This window comes from Neolamprologus multifasciatus, chromosome 13 (genome assembly GCF_963576455.1).
Source record: "Neolamprologus multifasciatus chromosome 13, fNeoMul1.2, whole genome shotgun sequence".
NCBI classification, from domain to species: domain Eukaryota; kingdom Metazoa; phylum Chordata; class Actinopteri; order Cichliformes; family Cichlidae; genus Neolamprologus; species Neolamprologus multifasciatus.
The window spans coordinates 11,980,568-11,999,172 of NC_140451.1; the positions used below are offsets into that span (position 1 = coordinate 11,980,568).

Here is an 18,605-nt window from a genome sequence, read left to right on the forward strand (position 1 = left end):
TATGGCATATTTGGCACAGAACCTTTATTCATGCAAAACAACTGAAGCCATCAGATCTTTATCGAACAAAAGAGAATCCATTGTCTATTGTAACACTGTTGTTATTGTAATAATAAAAAATTAACAAGCATGTCACAAAACACTAGAAACATCAGTGAAATCCCATTAAAACTGCACACAAACATCAAATGGAGCTAAACTAAACCAGACAATGAGACCACAGAGAAGAGCGTCATTGAAGCAGTGCGGGATTAAACCACTCCTTCCTCGGGGTCGATGAGTGTGGTCCGACTGGAGAACACGTCTGCCAGCATGTGTTTGGGGATCTCTGAGCCACGGACGCGTAGGGTGTAGCACGCGTCTTCTACTTTGCCCAGGCTCTGCCGCAGCGTGTGCAGCTTCTTGGACACCTCGTACGGGCCCGTGTTCCCAATGTAGGAGAAACCATCGTGGATCTGCCGCAGGAACTGGCTTAGCTGGAAGGGTGTGTCAATGTCGCCATTGCCGACGCTGCTGATACACATCCGCATCAGCTCCCCTGTTAGGTCGGCCACGCCCAGCAGGTAGTCGGACGACGTCACCTGAAAGGTCAAGACCTGAGCGTTCACCGGCATCGCTTCAGCTGAGCCCTGAATTGGAAAACAGGACAGGAAAGAATACATTCTAAAAAGCTGGGCCTTTATATAAAATGTCAACAAAAACAGAATGCAATGACCTGCAAATCTCTTAACCCCATATTACATTCATAGTAGAAGACAGAAAACTAAATGTTTAATCTGAGAAGCTTATTTTGAATTAGATGGCAGCAAAAATTTCAAAAAGTTGAGACAAGGAGGGAAAAAAGGATGAAAAAGTAAGTGTACTAAAAAGAAACATCTGGAGGAACACTATTATTTGAAATTCTTTTGGGAAATCAGAGCAGAGAGAAACTATTCAGCTTGTTATCAACGCTCAGTTTAAAAACCTGCATCTGTGATGGGATGCATTGGGCACCCATCAATGTCTTTTTCAGGGAATATTCCAGCAATACAATTACAGTTGTATTACAAGTACAACAGTGTGGCTTCAATAGACGGTTAGAAGAGCCTTGCTCCTGCAGTGATCTTCCTGAAGTTGGACTCTTTCACCAGCTAAAAACATCTGGAACATCATAAAATGAAAAATAACAGAGAAAAGACCCAGGACTATTGAGCAGATAGAACCTATATCAGAATGGGACACCATTCCTCTGCCAAAGGTTCAGCTGATCCCCTCAGTTCCCAGAAGTTTATAAACAGCTGTTAAAAGAAACAGGGATGCTACACACTGGTAATTGTGACACTGAGACGTGCTGCTGGCACCAATTTCAAAATTATCTTATTTATTTAAAACTGTGCATTTTCTGAATTTAAACATTTTATATGCAATGCCTTTAATGCAAATGAATGAGATTTAAGTCATATTGTGTGGATCAACAGACACCCTACAGACACCCTACAACTGAAAAAATAAACAGTCACATCTTGCTTTAGAAAAGAAAAAACAATCCAAAAATAAAACCATTAAAACATTAATGGTGAAGTTTCCATATTTGGAGTCTCAAATCTAACGGTGACCTTACAGTGGCTACATCTATGTTTTATTTTTATATACACTCTCTAAGCCAAACAGTTTGATACCAAGAAAGCGACAAAATATATTTTCCAGAACGTCACATAGTTCTTTTAAGGACTTTTTGGGGCTTAAAAAATACTTCATAAATTGTTAATGTTCAGTCAGTCCTCTGTGATTTTACCTTAGGATCTGCCTTCTCTGTGTTCATGAACACCAGCCTGGCGTTGATCTCTTCCAAGCTGATGAGGCAGCGATGGCGGATGTAGTGCAGGAAAGAGACGGCTTCCACATATTCCTGAATCCCTGATTAATTAAAGTACATTAAAATGGATCAGAGTAAAACAATGGCATATTCACTTGATCATTTCACTGTGCTGCTAAAACTGAATGTGGCAATGGCTGGGGCATTTGTTTGCAATTTACTAAAATGACCATGTATCAAATGAGCGTAGCAAGCAGAGCGTGCAGCATCAACATGAAATCTGCACAGTACAGATCACAGATGGAGATAATGATTCAAATAAAACCTGTTTCCTGTCTCTATCTTTTGATAGCACAACAGTGGCTGTTTTTTTTGGTGGGCTAAGATGACCCCTCATTTGTTTTCTGCCCCTGGGTAAACAACAATCCAATAATCACAGGACGGAAGACTTTGTGTCTGAAGTTTACTTTTGGAGCGGCAGTTGAACTTCAAAGAGCCTGCTATCTCTCCGCACTGACCGCAATGCGCTGCACGGAGCCAGCAAGAATACTTTATCTTGACTGTACTCTGAATAGCTTTCACCACTCTGATTATGATTTCAGTCCAGTCACACCAGCGTGTACAGGGAGTGGGCCGAACGACTACACAACACTAATGTGCACGGAAAATATGAAAACTGTCAATCGCAGCTACTTCGTTATTTGGTTTTGTAAAATACATAAATACATTAAATATATCGATGATCATCTATATTATGTCTTAATGATTTCATTTAACAATTTATTTATTATGAATAATTATAGAAAAATCATGGATTTTTTTTCTATTAGTTTCTTAGTAGCTGACAAATTTCACCTGCTGAGACAACAGCAAAATCTGATACTCAGAACTTCAATTTGATAATTACCTTATAGTTAAACATTTGTGTTTTTAAACAAAAGATGTATCAGAACCATATCGCAGCATCAATTCTCAAAGTTGTATGGGTTACATGGAAACATTATGTCAACAATTTGCATTTGATTAACTGGACTGATCTGAACAAGCTGGAACAGAAAAGTTAAAAGTTAACCAAGTATTGCAAAAGCAACATAAAATAGCATCTTAAGGAAAAAGAGAAATAATTGGAAATAAATAAATGACATGAATTACAAATTTATTATCAAAAGAAATTTGAAAAATAAAAATAAATTCTTATCTAATCATCAAAGTATCCAGTGGTAAAAAACAAAACAAAACATTTTTATTCTTTGGCTCTTAACCCGGAGCGAGAGCTTCGGTATTTAGGCCGTTATATTATTGCTTGTATTTTTTGTAATTCCTTGAATGCGCTTTTGTGTGTGTGTGTGTGTGTGTGTGTGTGTGTGTGTGTGTGTGTGTGTGTGTGTGTTAATTCTTTAACCCTTTGTTTCATGTACAACATGTTGGTCATCTTTGTTGTTTTTATGAATAAATTTGGATTGAAAACATTTTTTCTTTAACAGCATAGTTAGCATTAGAAACATTGTTACTTAAAATTGTGGATTAACAGTTTAAGTGAAACTGAGTGGTTTGTAAGTGTGGTCGCAACTTTAAGTGGAGGATTAACTATTAATAGTTACAAACAAAAACAATTAAACTGAGACTTGTTTACTTGGAGTACATAATTTTATAGTACTGTGAAAGAGTCTTTAGCCACTTTTTATTTCTTTAAATTGGTTTTCTCCAGGCTTCCAAAGGTCTTTAAAACCTTAAAAGACCTTTGGAAGCCTGGAGTAGCCATTGGCTACTTTTTCACTTATATACATAACATAATTTCCTTAGGGATTAATAAAGTATTCTGATTTTTAGTCCAGTGCTTTGACCTGATCATTTTCAGAGGAATGTTTTTTGATTGTTAAACCACTTAATGCTGACATATGAATCATTCGTAAATAAAAAAAGCACCTAACTCAATTTTTCCAAGCAAAGTATAAAGAAATGAGGAGCGGCTAAAGGCTTTTGAAAAATACTGTACTTTAGGCTTCGGTCCTCCCAGTGTTTATTTGGCAACTGTTTTCGACTCTTTTTTTAAAAAAAAACCAAAACTGCTTACCAGCTAAACACTGCCAGTAGATCCACGTTCACAGAGGGAACACCACAGTCCAAGGCAGTTTAAATAAGGCTTTGAGGCAGGCAGGCAGAGCCCAGTTCCTGCATTTACTGTCAGGAGTTGTTTATGTCTTTACTGAAGCAGAAGTTACCTTTGGTCAACGAGGCTCGCAGAAACCCTACAGAACATCGTGTCTAAACAGTGACTAAGAGCTAAAAAAGTGGAAATTTGAGAGATTTTACTGGCATGGTGGTAGGAAAAGTTGAGAGGCGAGGGTGCGAATATAGCTTGGCAGGATCAGATCTTGAGTAATGCGCAAACAGTACCGTTGCGGTTTGGCGCACATTCATGTACTGAGAATACTAAGGATTTTTGGACTGAGCTAATGTTTGACCACAGAGCGGTTCACTGAATTGCAGGTGAGCCACGTGAAAAGTTCCACATGTTAATGTGTGTTTGCACTGACTCATAGCAGCTAGAAGGGTAAAAAAAAATAACAACAACAAAAAAAAAAAAAGTGTACCCAAGTGCCACGCTGCTCTGTTATCAGTGGCAATTATGGTCAAATTTAGCCCACAATATCTTTGATGGTCATTATATAAAAAACAGACCCATTACACATGCCTGGAGACTTCTCCTCCAGCCAAGATTATCTGGAGGGCCCGTGCATCGAGCCCAGCCTCAATCTAATAAAGACGATGAAAATGGGGAAAAAAATAAAAGGGCTAATTGGTGGGAACTGCCATTGGTCACGTCGCGAAGGATGCAGCAGTGATTCCTGTGTGACCGCAATCTAAAAATGACTTCCCCAGCTGCTAGATAACAGCTCCCACTCGCTGCCAGTCATGTTTTTCTCCTTCGCTGCAGACATTATGGCTACAGTAACAAAAAGTGGTGCTTATGCTAGTTTGAAAACAACTTTATCAGAAGGCGTGACCATCACATCCAGGCCTGCATCAAGGTCATGCTTTAACACTATCACTGACGTTACAATATGTCTATTGAAGATAAAAGAAAATCATTTAAGTATAAATCATAAAAAAGAAATTATTAATTACATCAACAGATAAAGAAAAAAAATGTAGTTTCATATCTCACCTTAACTCTACATTTCTACTTCTTATTTTGGGTGAGTGACATATCGTCACTCTAAGGCAGCTGAGCGAACCAATCAGAAGAAGCCTTTCTATCAGAGCTGCATTATACAATGCAAGCTAGTTGTGCTAACTTTCTATTGACTGTACTCAATGGCTTTGAATGACCTTTTAAAAGTATATTTATTAGAACCCTTAATGTACTTCATAAAGATTAAAACAGCAAAATACTTACTGCTTAATAATAAGAAGGAGATTCAACAAATGTGAGCTATCATTTTTTGCAAACACCTCTAGTGGAATCTACATCAGATATGATCTAACTGAGTCACACACAAAGGGCCACGTGCCTTGTATCCCATGGGACTGTAATCTAATAAATCCACTTGGGTGTGGCAGGAGAATTTAAACAGCCGATTAACCATTTTAGAGTGAAAAAACACCACTTTCAAAGAATTTAGTTTCTTTTAGAATAAATATGTGCTTTATATATAAACGAAAAGAGGTAAATGACCACTCACCTGGTGTGAAGGCTCTGTGAAACTGATAAATATCCTCTCCTTTCAACTCCTCAGCAATCTGCCCAATCCTCTGCCTGACTCCATCCAGCTTTATGTCTGCCTCGTTCAGGACATCCTCTGCATCTGGTACACTTTACACACAGAAAAAAATGTTAAAAGGTACAGAAAACATATAAATATTTATTTTTGTTTTAGACTTACTTTGTTGCATGCCCACTACAACTAATGCCAATGTATTTATTGTTTTTACTTATCACTTTTAAAGATCATTTAAGATGATTTTCCCCCTGTGAGGCTCATTAAAGTCCTATTACATTTTTAGCTGACGCTGTTCTGAGATCTTGATTGACATTGAATTATATGTTTTGTCAAGATATTTCCATATTATTCCAAAGCATATATTCACACATTACATCCCTCTCAAAACTATATCTGTACTGAATAGAGACAATGTAAGTGATAGGTAGGTTATTTTCAAAGCTGCTGTTTACATCAATGATATTAAAAAGACACTCTGTAGTGTCCAGACAGCAACTACTATCAGAAGCAGGCCCCAGTGAAAAAACTGATGAACAGTTATGTCTAAAGGGTTTAGAACAATGATACATTTTTGTAATTTTGCCTCTGTATACTAACACAGAAGACTAAACAAAACAATCAATATGTGATTGAAGACTTTCAGGGTTAATTCAAGGGGTTTAACCAAGGTTTTGCACAAAATGTGAGTAACTACAGATACTTCTGTCCTGAGCCTCATTTCCTCATATTTTGCTTCAAATGAGCCACACTTGTCATTTTTTAAACTGGTCTTGAGCAATAGTTTTCCAGGCTACTGAATGTTTCTCTTTTGACATTGGCTGCTGTGCATGTCATTTATTTGTGGCTCATCAGAAATGGCCACGGCGGAAGGGTGACTGTCGATAATCATCCACTTTAGTTGTTTTTTGTGGGCTACTTAGTATGTTTTGTCTTTAATAATGTATCAGATTGTTTATCTGGCTTTATCTTTGACAGGTTTATTTTGTTTTCTTTTTTAGCCTAATGATGCCTAATGATCTCTTTTTGCTTTGGTGTTTAAAATTAAAGTGGAAAACTATAAAATCCTAATTTCAACATGTTGAATGAACTTCAGATATCATGTCTGCTGTATTTATCATGAAATAACCTAGGAAGAGGCCTCACCTGAAACTGCCTCAGTCAGTACAATTACCGGGCCTTTTGAGAATGGGAAACTGTGTATAAAAGTGGCGTTAATTCCTACACAATTAATGCAATATTTTTGTTAAACCCCTTGAATTAAAGCTGAAAGTCTGACCTTTAATCACATCATGATCGTTGTTTTAAAAATCCACTGTGCTGGTGCACAGAGGCAAAAGTAGTTATCCCAAAAACTTATAGACCTAACTGTACTAATCTATACGGTGCATATTATTGTTAAGAACACCTACGTGGTCACTCTGTGCAGAAGAAATATGGTTCTCTTGCTTTCAATTGTGACGTCGCGACTAATCTTAACAAGACGCTCATATTTGTCGTGTTTGGTGTCGAGCTCCTGTTGGAAAACTTGAAATACACAGAGAAATGTTTCAGTGCAGGCAATACAACATTAAAACCATTTGGGTGCAAAGTGCAGTGAGAACACTGAGGATGCTGTTACCTTTGAAGGCAGCCATGACAGACGAGGAGGGGTTGGCACTCATTTCGTGCTCCTGCGCTGCATCTGCATTTCTCCGTGAACACCCCTCACCTGGCAGTAGAGATGATGTCATAGTCTTTAAATAATAGCTTCCTCTATCTGCCTCTCAGTCACACGAATAAAATACACTCAAAAAAATGAAACTGGGTGGTTGTTAGATGTACAAGATTCAAACTTGTAATTGGAACGAAATTATTTCATGTTTCTATGGGGAACGTAATTAAATCATGTAGCATCTGCATGAAATTCAACAACTTAATTTGTTCTTGTTGAGATGACATGATACAATCTAGTAAGAGTGGTTAGTTGCCTGGACTCACGAAATTCACAAGATCACATTAGATGCCAAACTGCAGGAAAATCGTTGGCGTTTTAAGAGGCAGACAACTGCACCCACACCACGTGTATGCTATCGCTATTTATTGTGGTTTAACCTGTCAAGGACAAAAACGTACAGAAAAGTCTGCATCAAACCTTGTAATCATAGGTTTTGTTAAGGCTGGATTGACAGCTTGATGGTGTGATGGTTAGTGCTGTTGTCTCACAGCAAGAAGGGCCTGGGTTCAAATCCACAATCTGACTGGTTTGCAGTACGTAATTAGAGTTAGGTTAATTGGCTATTCTAAATTACCCATGAATGTAAGTGCAAATGGTTGTTTCTCTATGAAATCATCAACCCCCATATTGGTTCATTAAGCAAGACTAGCAGTAATTGCCCTGATTAACAAAGTAGTTGTTCAAACAACAAGATTTTATTGTGTTTTCCTGAAGTTTTTAACTTGTGTAGAATGAATTAAAACAAATTTCACTTTACATACTTCAATATGTAAAGTGACATAAGTCAATGTAAGTATACTACGTTGATCCAACGTAATCTGATTACATTAAACCACCAAATGCCAAATGTGTTGGTTTGACATGGTCAAAAATGGGTTATTGTACTTGGTTAAATCACGTGGAAAAAGGTGCCATGATTAAATTGTGTTCCTCCAACAACAGATTTTTTGGAGTGTAGGACAGAAAATTTCTTGTATGTACAAACAACGACAAATAACGACAGTGGCTGCATGGTGAGATTTTTCCCATTCAGCAGCCAATGGCAACTTGTAGTGACCAAATGGCTGCTAAGAGTTTGAGTGCATGAGTGTACAGATTGCGTGTAATTGCCAACCTGACCCCATTCAATCGGAGACTGATAGAAACATTTATTGCAGGTTTTAGTGACAGTGTTGGCACGCATTAGAATCTCATTTTTTGCAGCAAAAAAATACTGAAAGTGAGTTAACTTTATTTAAAATTGTGCATACTTTGCAGTTGAAAAAAGACAAATGCGATACTTAGCTTAATGCAAAAGGTTTAAAAAAAGATAATAATATTGTATCGTCAATGAAGTATTATGATAAAATCCTATCGTAGGGTGACTGGTGATTCGCACTAGTATGTGCTTTAGGCATTTTAATGGCACAGGATTAGCACTGTTTTACGTCTGTTACGACTGAAATGATTTCGTTAACCTGACTTAGGCAGAGTAGGTTAAAACGTTATCATGTATTAGTCCGACTGTTATTTTAGGCTCGCTGGGTAATTACAAAACTCATAAAACTAAACTTGTTATTTTGAAATGATGGACTTACCTTCTCGTTTATTCATAGCTTCGGTGTTGTAGCGCACAGTTTTAAGGGGTGTATTTCGAGAGTTTTAGCCACTAACGCCAGTACCAGTTAAACGTAAAGGCTGAGTATTATTACGATCAAAAAACAAAATAGTTCCGCTTTACTCCGAAAAAATGATGTTCTCTGAGCGATGAATAACAAAATTAGTAGAGCCTACAAATATTTTAACGCGAATAAAACGGTGTTTCCTTGGTTTTAATAACAGGCGTTGGTGCGGACCTCGGTCCATCGCGGGGCTTTTGCGCTGTTTACACGCGTATCAGGAAATTCAAAGAGATGCATTATGGGATACGTAGTTAAATGTCAGCATAAGGAGTTAGTTTTATTACAATGTTTTCCTTATTACTAATTTTTAAATAATCAGAATCTGATTTTAGAAATTTGGCGTAAATATATAACAATTGTATTTAGAATAATAACACAATTTCAATAACAACAATGCAAACATATAACAGCTATATTTATAATAATTACATAATAATCGCTTTTATGACGTTATAACTATTAAGTAAGTTCTTGAAGATACCATGTATACTAATTAGATATTCCCATACCAAACCAAAAAGAAAGATGGGGCACACAGAACTTGTGCAGCCCAGACAATTTCTCTTTCCAGTCAAAATTCAAACGTAGAAATTCTCCAGACTACCACCCTAAAATAACCAGTGTCGCAGATATTCGATGGAATATCTAAGCCAACCTTTAGCGAATTACTCGTCTTTTCAACAAAACGTTCCACCCTGACTTCTTCCACAGAGTGAAATGTCTTTACTGGAAGTCCTGCAGATGTGATTTGCGATTGCTTTCTGTTAACCATCTGTGCATCTTTTTGAATATTGGCCACTGTTGTGTGATGCTTACTCCATACGTTTGTTTTCATTCACTTTTCATGATTATTTTTAGGTCTCAAGTTAAAATTTGGCTTCTCCCTGTGGTCATTTAACATCACCGAGAAGTTGTTTTGTGCATCATATTTTTTTCTTCTTGTTTTTATGTCATTGTCATTTTTTTGTAGTTTTTTTTCCCCCTTTTTGTAGTAACACCTTTCATCTTTTTACAACCACTCTCTTTAAGTCACCGGTCTGTCATAATCCTAAGTTTCATAAACTGCACGCCACCCAACTTATCTGTCTATCATAACAACAGCAAGCTCTTTAACTTTTTGTTTGTGCGAAAGGAATTTCACCTATGCGAGCCAGGAATGAGAACACAACACCGTGCTGCTGACTGGAGATGCCTTCAGGTGCTCCCTTCAAGCTCCTACAAACTGATTTGTGCCAAAAACTGGTTTCCGATTCTTCTGGTTTTATTATGTCTTTTTTCTCATAAATACACTATAGTCAACAGGAGTCACGAAGGGGTTATATATAAAACAAAGAAACGACTTGTTCTGCAAAAAATCTTTATGACCTCGTCTTATTGCATCAACATCATGATTATAATCGAGTCCCTATTGGCCAATTAAAATATCTTTATAGAAGTGTGATGTTCTTGCCATTTTAATTTTAATGACACATTTGACTTGCAAGTGGGTAGCTTCTGTTTCAGTAACATCACAAGGTGACAGGGCTCAAAACGATTTGCTATCATTCATAAGTGGTATGTTTAGCAGATTAATAGTGGTTTGCAGCAATGTAAATACCTCCAATTATGTTTTTCTTTTTATTATTTTGCGGGGGCAAATACCAGAAATCACTTTTCGGCACAGGTTTTTAGATGCTTCTTTTGCTTAATATAGAATAATTACAGCAGCACAACCACACGCAGGTAGACAAATACTCATCAGAATATCTGGTTTCTTACTTTATGATTTAGGCTATATGATACTATTGCTTCGATAGGAAATGCGCACAAAGCGAGTCAGTGATGCTTGAAGCAACACTTGCCATATAGCCATATCTCTTTTGCTTGTCCTTTCCACAAATCTGTAAGCGGTTTGTGTCAAATTTAAATGACAGCGCTACCTTTAATTTGCCATTACACAGTATTGCAGTGTTACAGTAAAGGTGAAAGTCAGAAAGAAAGCAACATTGGATTTATAACCTATTATACTGGATTGCGTACTCAAAGTATAGAAGTATAATCATGCATTTATGTCCTTTCAGTCTGTTGCACATTTTGTTCATGCCTATTACTGCATGGTTGGTGGAGCTTATTTTCTGCACTGTTAGAGAACATGAATATATTGCATAATTGAAACAGGGTAACATATGTACATCACTATTTACCGACTGACCAGAGGCTCATGCTCCCTTTATACCCCCGACGAGACTTGAACATGAACTTCCACGTGTCGCAAGCACGACACTTTTTCACCGCAATCTGTTTGTCCGACCGCACCTGAAAGCAGCACGAGAGAGGCGGTGCCTTTGTGCTGACGTCAGAGCGGGCCGGCCCTCGAGCAGGGCTGGCTGAGCACACTCTGAGCGGCGACATCCATTACCCCGGGAAGGAGAGCTAGCTTGCAAAAATGCCTCCCAAAGACCTCGACCCACCCCTAAAAGCTGGTCCGTGGGCGCACGTTGTTGTGTTATTCCACTGACACACGAGGCAGAAAAGGACATGAGTGCGATAAAATGGCAGGGTTTTGAATGTTTGGTTCCTCTGGGTATCAGCGTGGCGTCGGCGGCGGGTCGTTTCCAAAGTTGTCGATTAGCAGGGCGCGTGAAGGATCGGTATTAAAGGAGCAGTACGCCTCCTGTATCCTCAAAACATGGAGAAGCCGCAGAGCGAGCTGGACCGAGACCGACAGTACTGTGAACTTTGCGGGAGGTTTGATAACCTTCTTAAGTGCGGTAGATGCCGCAGCTCCTTCTACTGCAGCAAGGAGCACCAGAAGCAGGACTGGAAGAAACACAAGCTCATTTGTAAGGAGGCGGACAAGCCGCAGCCGCCCGCACAGAAGCCCGAGCAGGCACCGCCGCCCGGGGACGACGAGGCGCCTGAGAAATGTCGAGAAGAGCAAAGCTCCGAGCAAGCGGACATTGCAAACACAAAAGCACTGAGAATTGAGGTGAGAGCTGGACATGATATGTCCGACAGCACCGCCACACCTAACGGACAGAGCAGCTTATCCCCGCAGAAACTTGCCATGGAGTGCATAGTGCCGTGCATGAATAAGCACGGCATCTGTGTGGTGGACGGCTTTGTAGGAGCAGAGATCGGGCTGGGCATTCTTGAAAATGTCAAGGCCCTGTACGAAACTGGCAAGTTCACAGACGGTCAACTGGTGAGTCAAAAGAGCGACTCCACTAAAGATATCCGAGGGGATAAAATCACGTGGATCGATGGCAAGGAGCCCCGCTGCGAGAGGATCCAATTTCTAATGAATCGCATGGACGACCTGATTAGACATTGTAATGGCAAACTGGGAAACTATGCGATAAATGGAAGAACAAAGGTAAGTACGAAGCACACTGCGCATCTACTGCATTCATCCTCCAGGAGCCAGAGGCTTGCTGGTGTGACACCTGCCACACACACTACAAGGTCAGGGAAGCAGCAATACTCTGCGTGGGGATAAATCAAAAGTACCGCAGGTTTTACCACAGGGGTGCATCATTCTGCATAAGCTTTTTTTCCCTCCCACTTTGTCGTTAAAGCGCTATTAGGTGTAATAGATCAACCCTGTTTGCTAATTAGATTCGACTTCGCGGGTAAGAGGCCGGTGAGTCCTCTTCTGGCTTTGCTCTGAGTCAGAAAGGTGATTGCTGGTGCTGCTCACATGTTAATGGTTTTGTTTTGGACGCACGAAAAGTGTGCACAGACAGCGCACGTGTTCGGTCGCCATGGCAATAGAAAGACACCTTCAAATCATTGCTTTAAATAAAAGCAATACCTCAACCAATAAGAAAGATTAAATTTGGATAGATCACGTGTCTGCAGCATCTTTGAATCAAATGAAATCCAGCTGAAATCTAATGAAAGCAAAGCACGAGGCACATTGTTCTAGCAAGCAGCTGCAATCATATGCCATGCTGGACTGTTTATTCTAGCCTAAAATGATAAAAAAAAAAAAAAAAGTATATTGATCCTAGTTCAGATGTGTAAATAGTTTAGCTTTCTGATGCCTACAGAATATATTCCTAAATCCATATTATCCATAGATTACTGCTCAAATCCAGTCCTCACCTCTACAGGCTGCACTCCCTCCATTAAGTGTGTATTGTTCATATTTTGAATGACTATTGGTTTTTAGATGTGTTTTGTAGGTGTTTAATTATGTTTGGTGCTCTATTTAAAATAAACATGATGGGGAAAGCATCAGATATAGAAAGCAGAGTTTCCAAATTAAAGATCAGATTTCTCTGAAAGCACCTTAGTAAGCAGTGAATAGCAGAGCTATATGTTGTAACAGACTGCATTAGTTTCAGGACAGTCATTCTGACCAGTGACACGACTAACACAGTTAACACATGCTGTCACATGCACAAACAATGGAGACAGTCCAGCTTATCACACTGAAAAAAATATGTTGTTGGATTTACTTAATTCAATAGTGGACATTTGTTGCACACAGATGTTTTGGTTTGGCAGCAACTTAAACAATTGAGTTAAATTAACACAATTTATTCATGTTCAATAAACCTGTGCAATTTGTGTTGATAAAATGTGACTTAAACATGTTTTGATGAAGTAATTTGAGCTCTTGGAATATTTTAATCCTTCACAATTTTCTCACTTTATCCCAACACGATTCAGTAACTTTTACCCAATACTACTTGGTCACTTAAATACTACATGTTATCTTCAAATTACATTTTGCTATTATATTCTAGTATCAAATACACAATTTTCAAATGGAGGCCTTATAACAGATTGTATTGTTGTCTTCCAAGATGGTTGCTGGCATCCACCAGTAACCTTTCAAAACAAAATGTCTAATTTCACTGCATTGACAGTAGGTAAAGAATTAAACTGACATTACTCCTCTACTGAATCTATATAAATCAACAGTTAAATAATGTCAGTTCTTCCATTCTTCAATTATAACTAAACAATTTGAGGTAATGTTAGTTTCCTTTAACATTAAATTAGGTTACTGAATTGGCAAACACCTTCCTATTAACACTACCCATTTTACCCCAATAACTAAAGAAATTAGCACTTGCAGGTCAAAACCTTTATTCAAGAGACGCAAAAATAACATTGATACAGTGACTGTCAAAAATTACAGCACTGATCATACTGTGACATCTTGGTTCAAAACAGCACACTTAGAAATATTCAACGTTCTTTACTTCAACTGAATGAAACTGAAAATACCATTTCACACAACCCATATGGGATATTTAGACTGTATAACTGTTCACGCTACATCTCTTCACTAGTAAAAGAAAGAAAAATTACAAAGAGAAATTGAAAAATGCTGCCAAACAGACAAACAGAGAACTTGTACAGAGCAAAAGGAAAAACAAACAACAACAAAAAAAAAACAGCCCTGTCCTCATGGCAGTTGCAGAGTATATAAAAATCTGTTCCTGGAATTGAGCTTCAAAAATGCAGCAGAACAAGTGTGAGATTTAAATGTCCTCTCACCTAGAGCTGATCACCTCGCATGCAAAAACGTGAGCTTTCCTTGCAGGAGCAGTTCTGTCTTAGTTGTGAGCTTTTCTTGAGAGCTGAGTTGCATCCAACTCCATTACCACCCTTTGAATCACCTCAAAAGTGTAGCAGAGTTGTGATGGGTAACTCAAATTGAAGGAATAAAAAAGGTCCAAACAGCATGGCTACTGCAAAGGTCACGTTATCCAGATCTTGAAGAACTACTATACCCTCGATGATGATGCCAACATCAGAAAAGTCATTGCCTGGCGCATCTCTGGAGACAGATGTTCATTGTGGTTTTCTCAATCTGTGCAGTGGCCTCAGTCAAGTCCTGGTTAAACACAAAACATTTTTTTAAGATTCCTTTTTAAACTCATCTCTTTTGAATCTACCAGTTCTAATGTTAGAGTAATTTAAACCATTGCAAGCAACATAGTAAATAGCTATAGCCAAAGAGTGGCCTGCCATGCTGCCACTCATGGTCTAACAGGGTTTCTAAGAGGGTGAAAAACATAATAATTTCAAATGCTTTACATTAGTTTTTGTTAGAAAGACACCAGCCCATCAGAAATCCAGGTTATGTCACTCAGAAGATGTTAGAATTTAGACTTTCAGCCCCACAATTTGGTTAGCTGTTGGTCAGTTGGTCATTTTTTTTTCAAACAAAAGCTAATGTAAATATCGGTGGGATTTTCCTTTGTTCACTAGAATGACAAATTTAAAGTTTTTTCACACTGATGTGACCCCTAATACAGGGGTGGGGGTGGGGCCTCAAGGGCCCGCGCCGAGTTCACTACCAGGCCTCATGTGAACTTCAAGACATGTTGACGAGGTAATTTAGCCATTTAAATCAGCTGTGTTCGATTCAGGATACAGCTAAAACATGTAGGACACCGGCCCCTGTGGCCTGGAGTTCCCCACAATATGTTTTTCACTTTGTGGCAGAGTCATCAAAATGGATGGTTTTACCACTTTCATAATAGGGGGTTATGGAGAAAAAGTGGAGTGTTTGGACCCTTGTGTGACAAAATTAACCTTGTGTTTTAATTTCAGTACTGGAATCACTTAGCCAAATTATTAAAGAGGACTACTGGTCCTAACCAGTCCAATGAGGATCAAGTGGATAACTAAATGCATTTTTAAATGTTGCAAAGCCACAATCTACTCATAAAACACTCACCATGAACTCCTGCACCAAGATGTTGCAATTGTCTTTCACACAGATGCGGAGCACTTTGATGAGGGACTCCCTTCGAGCATTAATGTCATCCTTAAGTATTATAACAAAGAAAACAGAGATTTGTGAACTCAAAATTTTCAGTAGCACAGAAGAAAATGATACCAGACAAAAACTCTTGACTTTTTAAACCAGTCAACATGCAACACCAGCATCTACAAAGCAATACCAAAAGTTCCTGTTTGACATCAACTTTATGGATATATAGTTTCCAGAACATATATTTTAAAAAAAGATAAAAATTTTCTCAGTGGGCCAGTAAATGCATGATGAAAATTATGGCATCCTTTCAGTGGAATCAGTACTCACAGGTAATAGTTGACTGTTTCAATGGATGCAGCATGAAAATCTTTTACTGACCTAATGCAATACATATACACTTTGTAGTTAAAGAATTTTAAAGTTCTTACTGTCATCATGGCAGCTACATCCTTTAGCTTTGTGCCCTGTTCCCCCGATCACTTTGCAAACACTTTCAGCAGACTGTCAGAGAGAAACTCAGCTCCGTCAGAAACCTTGACTGTAAAGGCATGGTTGGGATGCACTGGGATGCTGCATTTTATCTGAAACGACATAAAATTATTTTGAAATAACAGCAGGCACTGTGCTTGGTTAATCAGTAATGTTTTGTTGAATAAAACCTGTGTTTCCAGATCTCATGGGATTAAAAAAAAATCCAAAGATGTTTGTTTCTGATTTGCAACCCAACAACCCACAAGTTACAACCTCATTTTAGTTCAAGTGTGCATTAATGTGAGCCCAGTAATCACCTTTCTGACAATACATACAGGTATAAGTTAAACCTATGGCAGATTTAGGATTTCTCAGTTGTATTAATAGGTGTATTAATTAAAATGGTCTGTTTGAGTATGCATGCACCTAATAATTATAAAAAACCTATTATAATTAAGTTACAGAAACCTTAAGCAAAAATAGAATATACTTTCTCACCATAACACCTTGAACCCACAATCCATCAGCTGACTCCTGGTGAAATGCAGAATAGAGGTCGTCTCTCAATCTGCAGCAAAAAACCCTAAAAACAAACAAAAACAAAAGGACAGCAGGTGAGGGCAGGAGGGGTAGGGATGTAAGCTAGCATAATGCTGCTGATGATATTAGCTAAAGCTGTTCAATGTCCAAAATCTCACTAACACCACGGTGCAGTAAATACACAATGTAACTGAAGAGTCAGTTGACAAATCTATTCACACAGAAAACCAAATTATGTTATGTTATGAGTTATGTGCCAAAGACAAATTCAAATGAAAAAGCGCCAATTCTTTGACAACAGATAAAACAGCAAATAAGCTAACAGCTCTTTTTTTTTAGCATGTTACATGGCGACACTCTAGACGTTTAACTACATTTGGCTGAAATATGGTAAATATTAATTCAAAAAATCAAGACATACCAAAAAACGTAGAGTTGACTGCTCGACTTGACTGAGATGGATGCCTTTTTTAAACCACGATCCAAAGCCCGCGAGATGAAATCACGCGTGGTTTCTCGAGATTTAACGTTGCTATATTATTGACTTACTTCACCTGAACATGATATGAACAATTTAATACACCCTTTCTGCATATCATGTAGTTTTTACACTATATAGTTACATTTAACTTTAAAACATGAGGCAATTGTGTTAAATACATGCAAGATGCTTACATAAATCCAAGAGATGGCCAGTCCCTTTTTTTCAGTGCAGAGTGTATATATTGCATTCATATGTTTTTACTTTAGTTTTTATTTTTGGTAAAATGTGAGTGATGTGAAGAAGCTGCAACCATGTGGCAGAAACCAGCCCGAGGCCCCATTCTACTGAGAATTTACTGCAGCTCACTGTGACCTCTGACCTCGCTTTAGTGGTGACAGGTTGTGGTGATAAGTTCAGTGTCACGTACATGTGTCACACGACATATTTGGTTAGGCAGCATTCCTATACTGAGAAGAAAACCTGCATGTTTCAGGGGGGAAAGGAAGCTGTGGGTAGCTTCTGTTTCACTAAAATGTGTTTTCTAAGAACTTGTTTTTAATTGTCGGATGTCCTCGTTTTTTCAGGCTGAGCAGCTAGAGTTCAGAAGCTCTCCCGACACCTGGTTTGTTTTTTCCTAACTGTTAGTGCTGTCTAGTGGATAAAAATGGTTACGTGTGACCTGCGACTCTTGACAGATCTGGTCACCATGGCCTTATAGCATAAGACTTTATTATAATATTAGAGAAATAAATCAACTTTGTAGTCACACACCTCTCACACAGTTGATGGAGTGGATGGAGCCAACACAAATATCTGCTCTGTTGGTTGAGAATAAATAAAAGCTGCTGAACTGTGAAACAATTTTTTAAATGATTTTTGTTAATATTATAATCTTGATTGTTTAATATAATTATTTATTAACTTAACATCGAGCTGTTTGAGATTAAATCAGTTTTTCAGAGCGATTTCTTTAGTTTTTAAATTGAATTCAAAATGAAAAAAATAAATAAATCAGTGAATAAGAGGTGAGTGGGATACATGGCCTAGGTTTATGGCTAAACTGACAGGTATTTTTGACCACAAAGTCTTTTTCACAAGAGTTAGGGTTTTCTACCTACACCACAGGAAGCTTGCTGCTGGTGGAGGCTGTGCCGGCAGTGGGCTCATACACTTTAGGACGGCGGTCCCCAACCTTTTTTGCGCCACGGACCGGTTTATGCCCGACAATATTTTCATGGACCGGCCTTTAAGGTGTCGCGGATAAATACAACAAAATAAAACTAGTACAGGTACCGAAAAAAAAAGAAAATTTATTCATAACACACGTGAAAAGACCAAGGAAAACCGAGTAAACGATAAAAATGATAACAAAATAACGCTGAAAACCGATAAAAACCCTGAAAACTATACATTTCACACCTGAGCCTCAACTCTCGCGGCCCGGTACCGGTCCGAGGCCCGAGGGTTGGGGACCGCTGCTTTAGGAGACCTGCA

General features: G+C 38.4%; 2 protein-coding genes and 1 long non-coding RNA gene across 5 annotated transcripts in view; 1 reads left to right on the plus strand and 2 right to left on the minus strand.

Annotated features, from left to right (window-relative positions):
• Window positions 1–9,112, minus strand: tsnax (translin-associated factor X). The gene is made up of 6 exons (XM_085182136.1): window positions 8,812–9,112; window positions 7,139–7,228; window positions 6,930–7,044; window positions 5,482–5,612; window positions 1,775–1,896; window positions 1–629 (listed from the first exon to the last, which is right to left on the minus strand). Exons 1-6 carry the CDS (start codon window positions 8,825–8,827, stop codon window positions 252–254), a joined length of 852 nt encoding a protein of 283 aa, XP_085038262.1. The 5' UTR covers window positions 8,828–9,112; the 3' UTR covers window positions 1–251.
• A 2,115-nt stretch (window positions 9,113–11,227) lies between these two features.
• The window catches only part of egln1a (egl-9 family hypoxia-inducible factor 1a), a 38,497-nt gene continuing 31,119 nt past the window's right edge, over window positions 11,228–18,605 (plus strand). The window contains exon 1 of one of the 2 annotated variants that reach the window (XM_085182135.1): window positions 11,228–12,250. In XM_085182135.1, the coding sequence (XP_085038261.1) occupies window positions 11,564–12,250 (687 nt within the window). In that variant the 5' untranslated portion in view covers window positions 11,228–11,563. The remainder of the gene's footprint in view (window positions 12,251–18,605) is intronic. The other variant, XM_085182134.1, reaches the window with a different exon arrangement.
• LOC146505121 (uncharacterized) lies at window positions 13,971–17,902 on the minus strand. Of its 2 annotated transcripts, XR_014877474.1 has the most exons (5): window positions 17,049–17,902; window positions 16,586–16,670; window positions 16,045–16,197; window positions 15,578–15,667; window positions 13,971–14,728 (listed from the first exon to the last, which is right to left on the minus strand). It is a non-coding gene; the product is annotated as an uncharacterized LOC146505121 (long non-coding RNA). The 2 variants fall into 2 exon arrangements; XR_014877473.1 differs by lacking the exon at window positions 17,049–17,902 and having other exon boundaries at window positions 16,586–17,024.

Coding starts and splice junctions, on each gene's coding strand:
- tsnax (XM_085182136.1), bottom strand. Junction 7,045..7,138: donor TGTCATGGCTGCCTTCAAAG/GTAACAGCATCC, acceptor GTGTATTTCAAG/TTTTCCAACAGGAGCTCGAC. Junction 5,613..6,929: donor CTTCTGCACAGAGTGACCAC/GTAGGTGTTCTT, acceptor CTGTGTGTAAAG/TGTACCAGATGCAGAGGATG.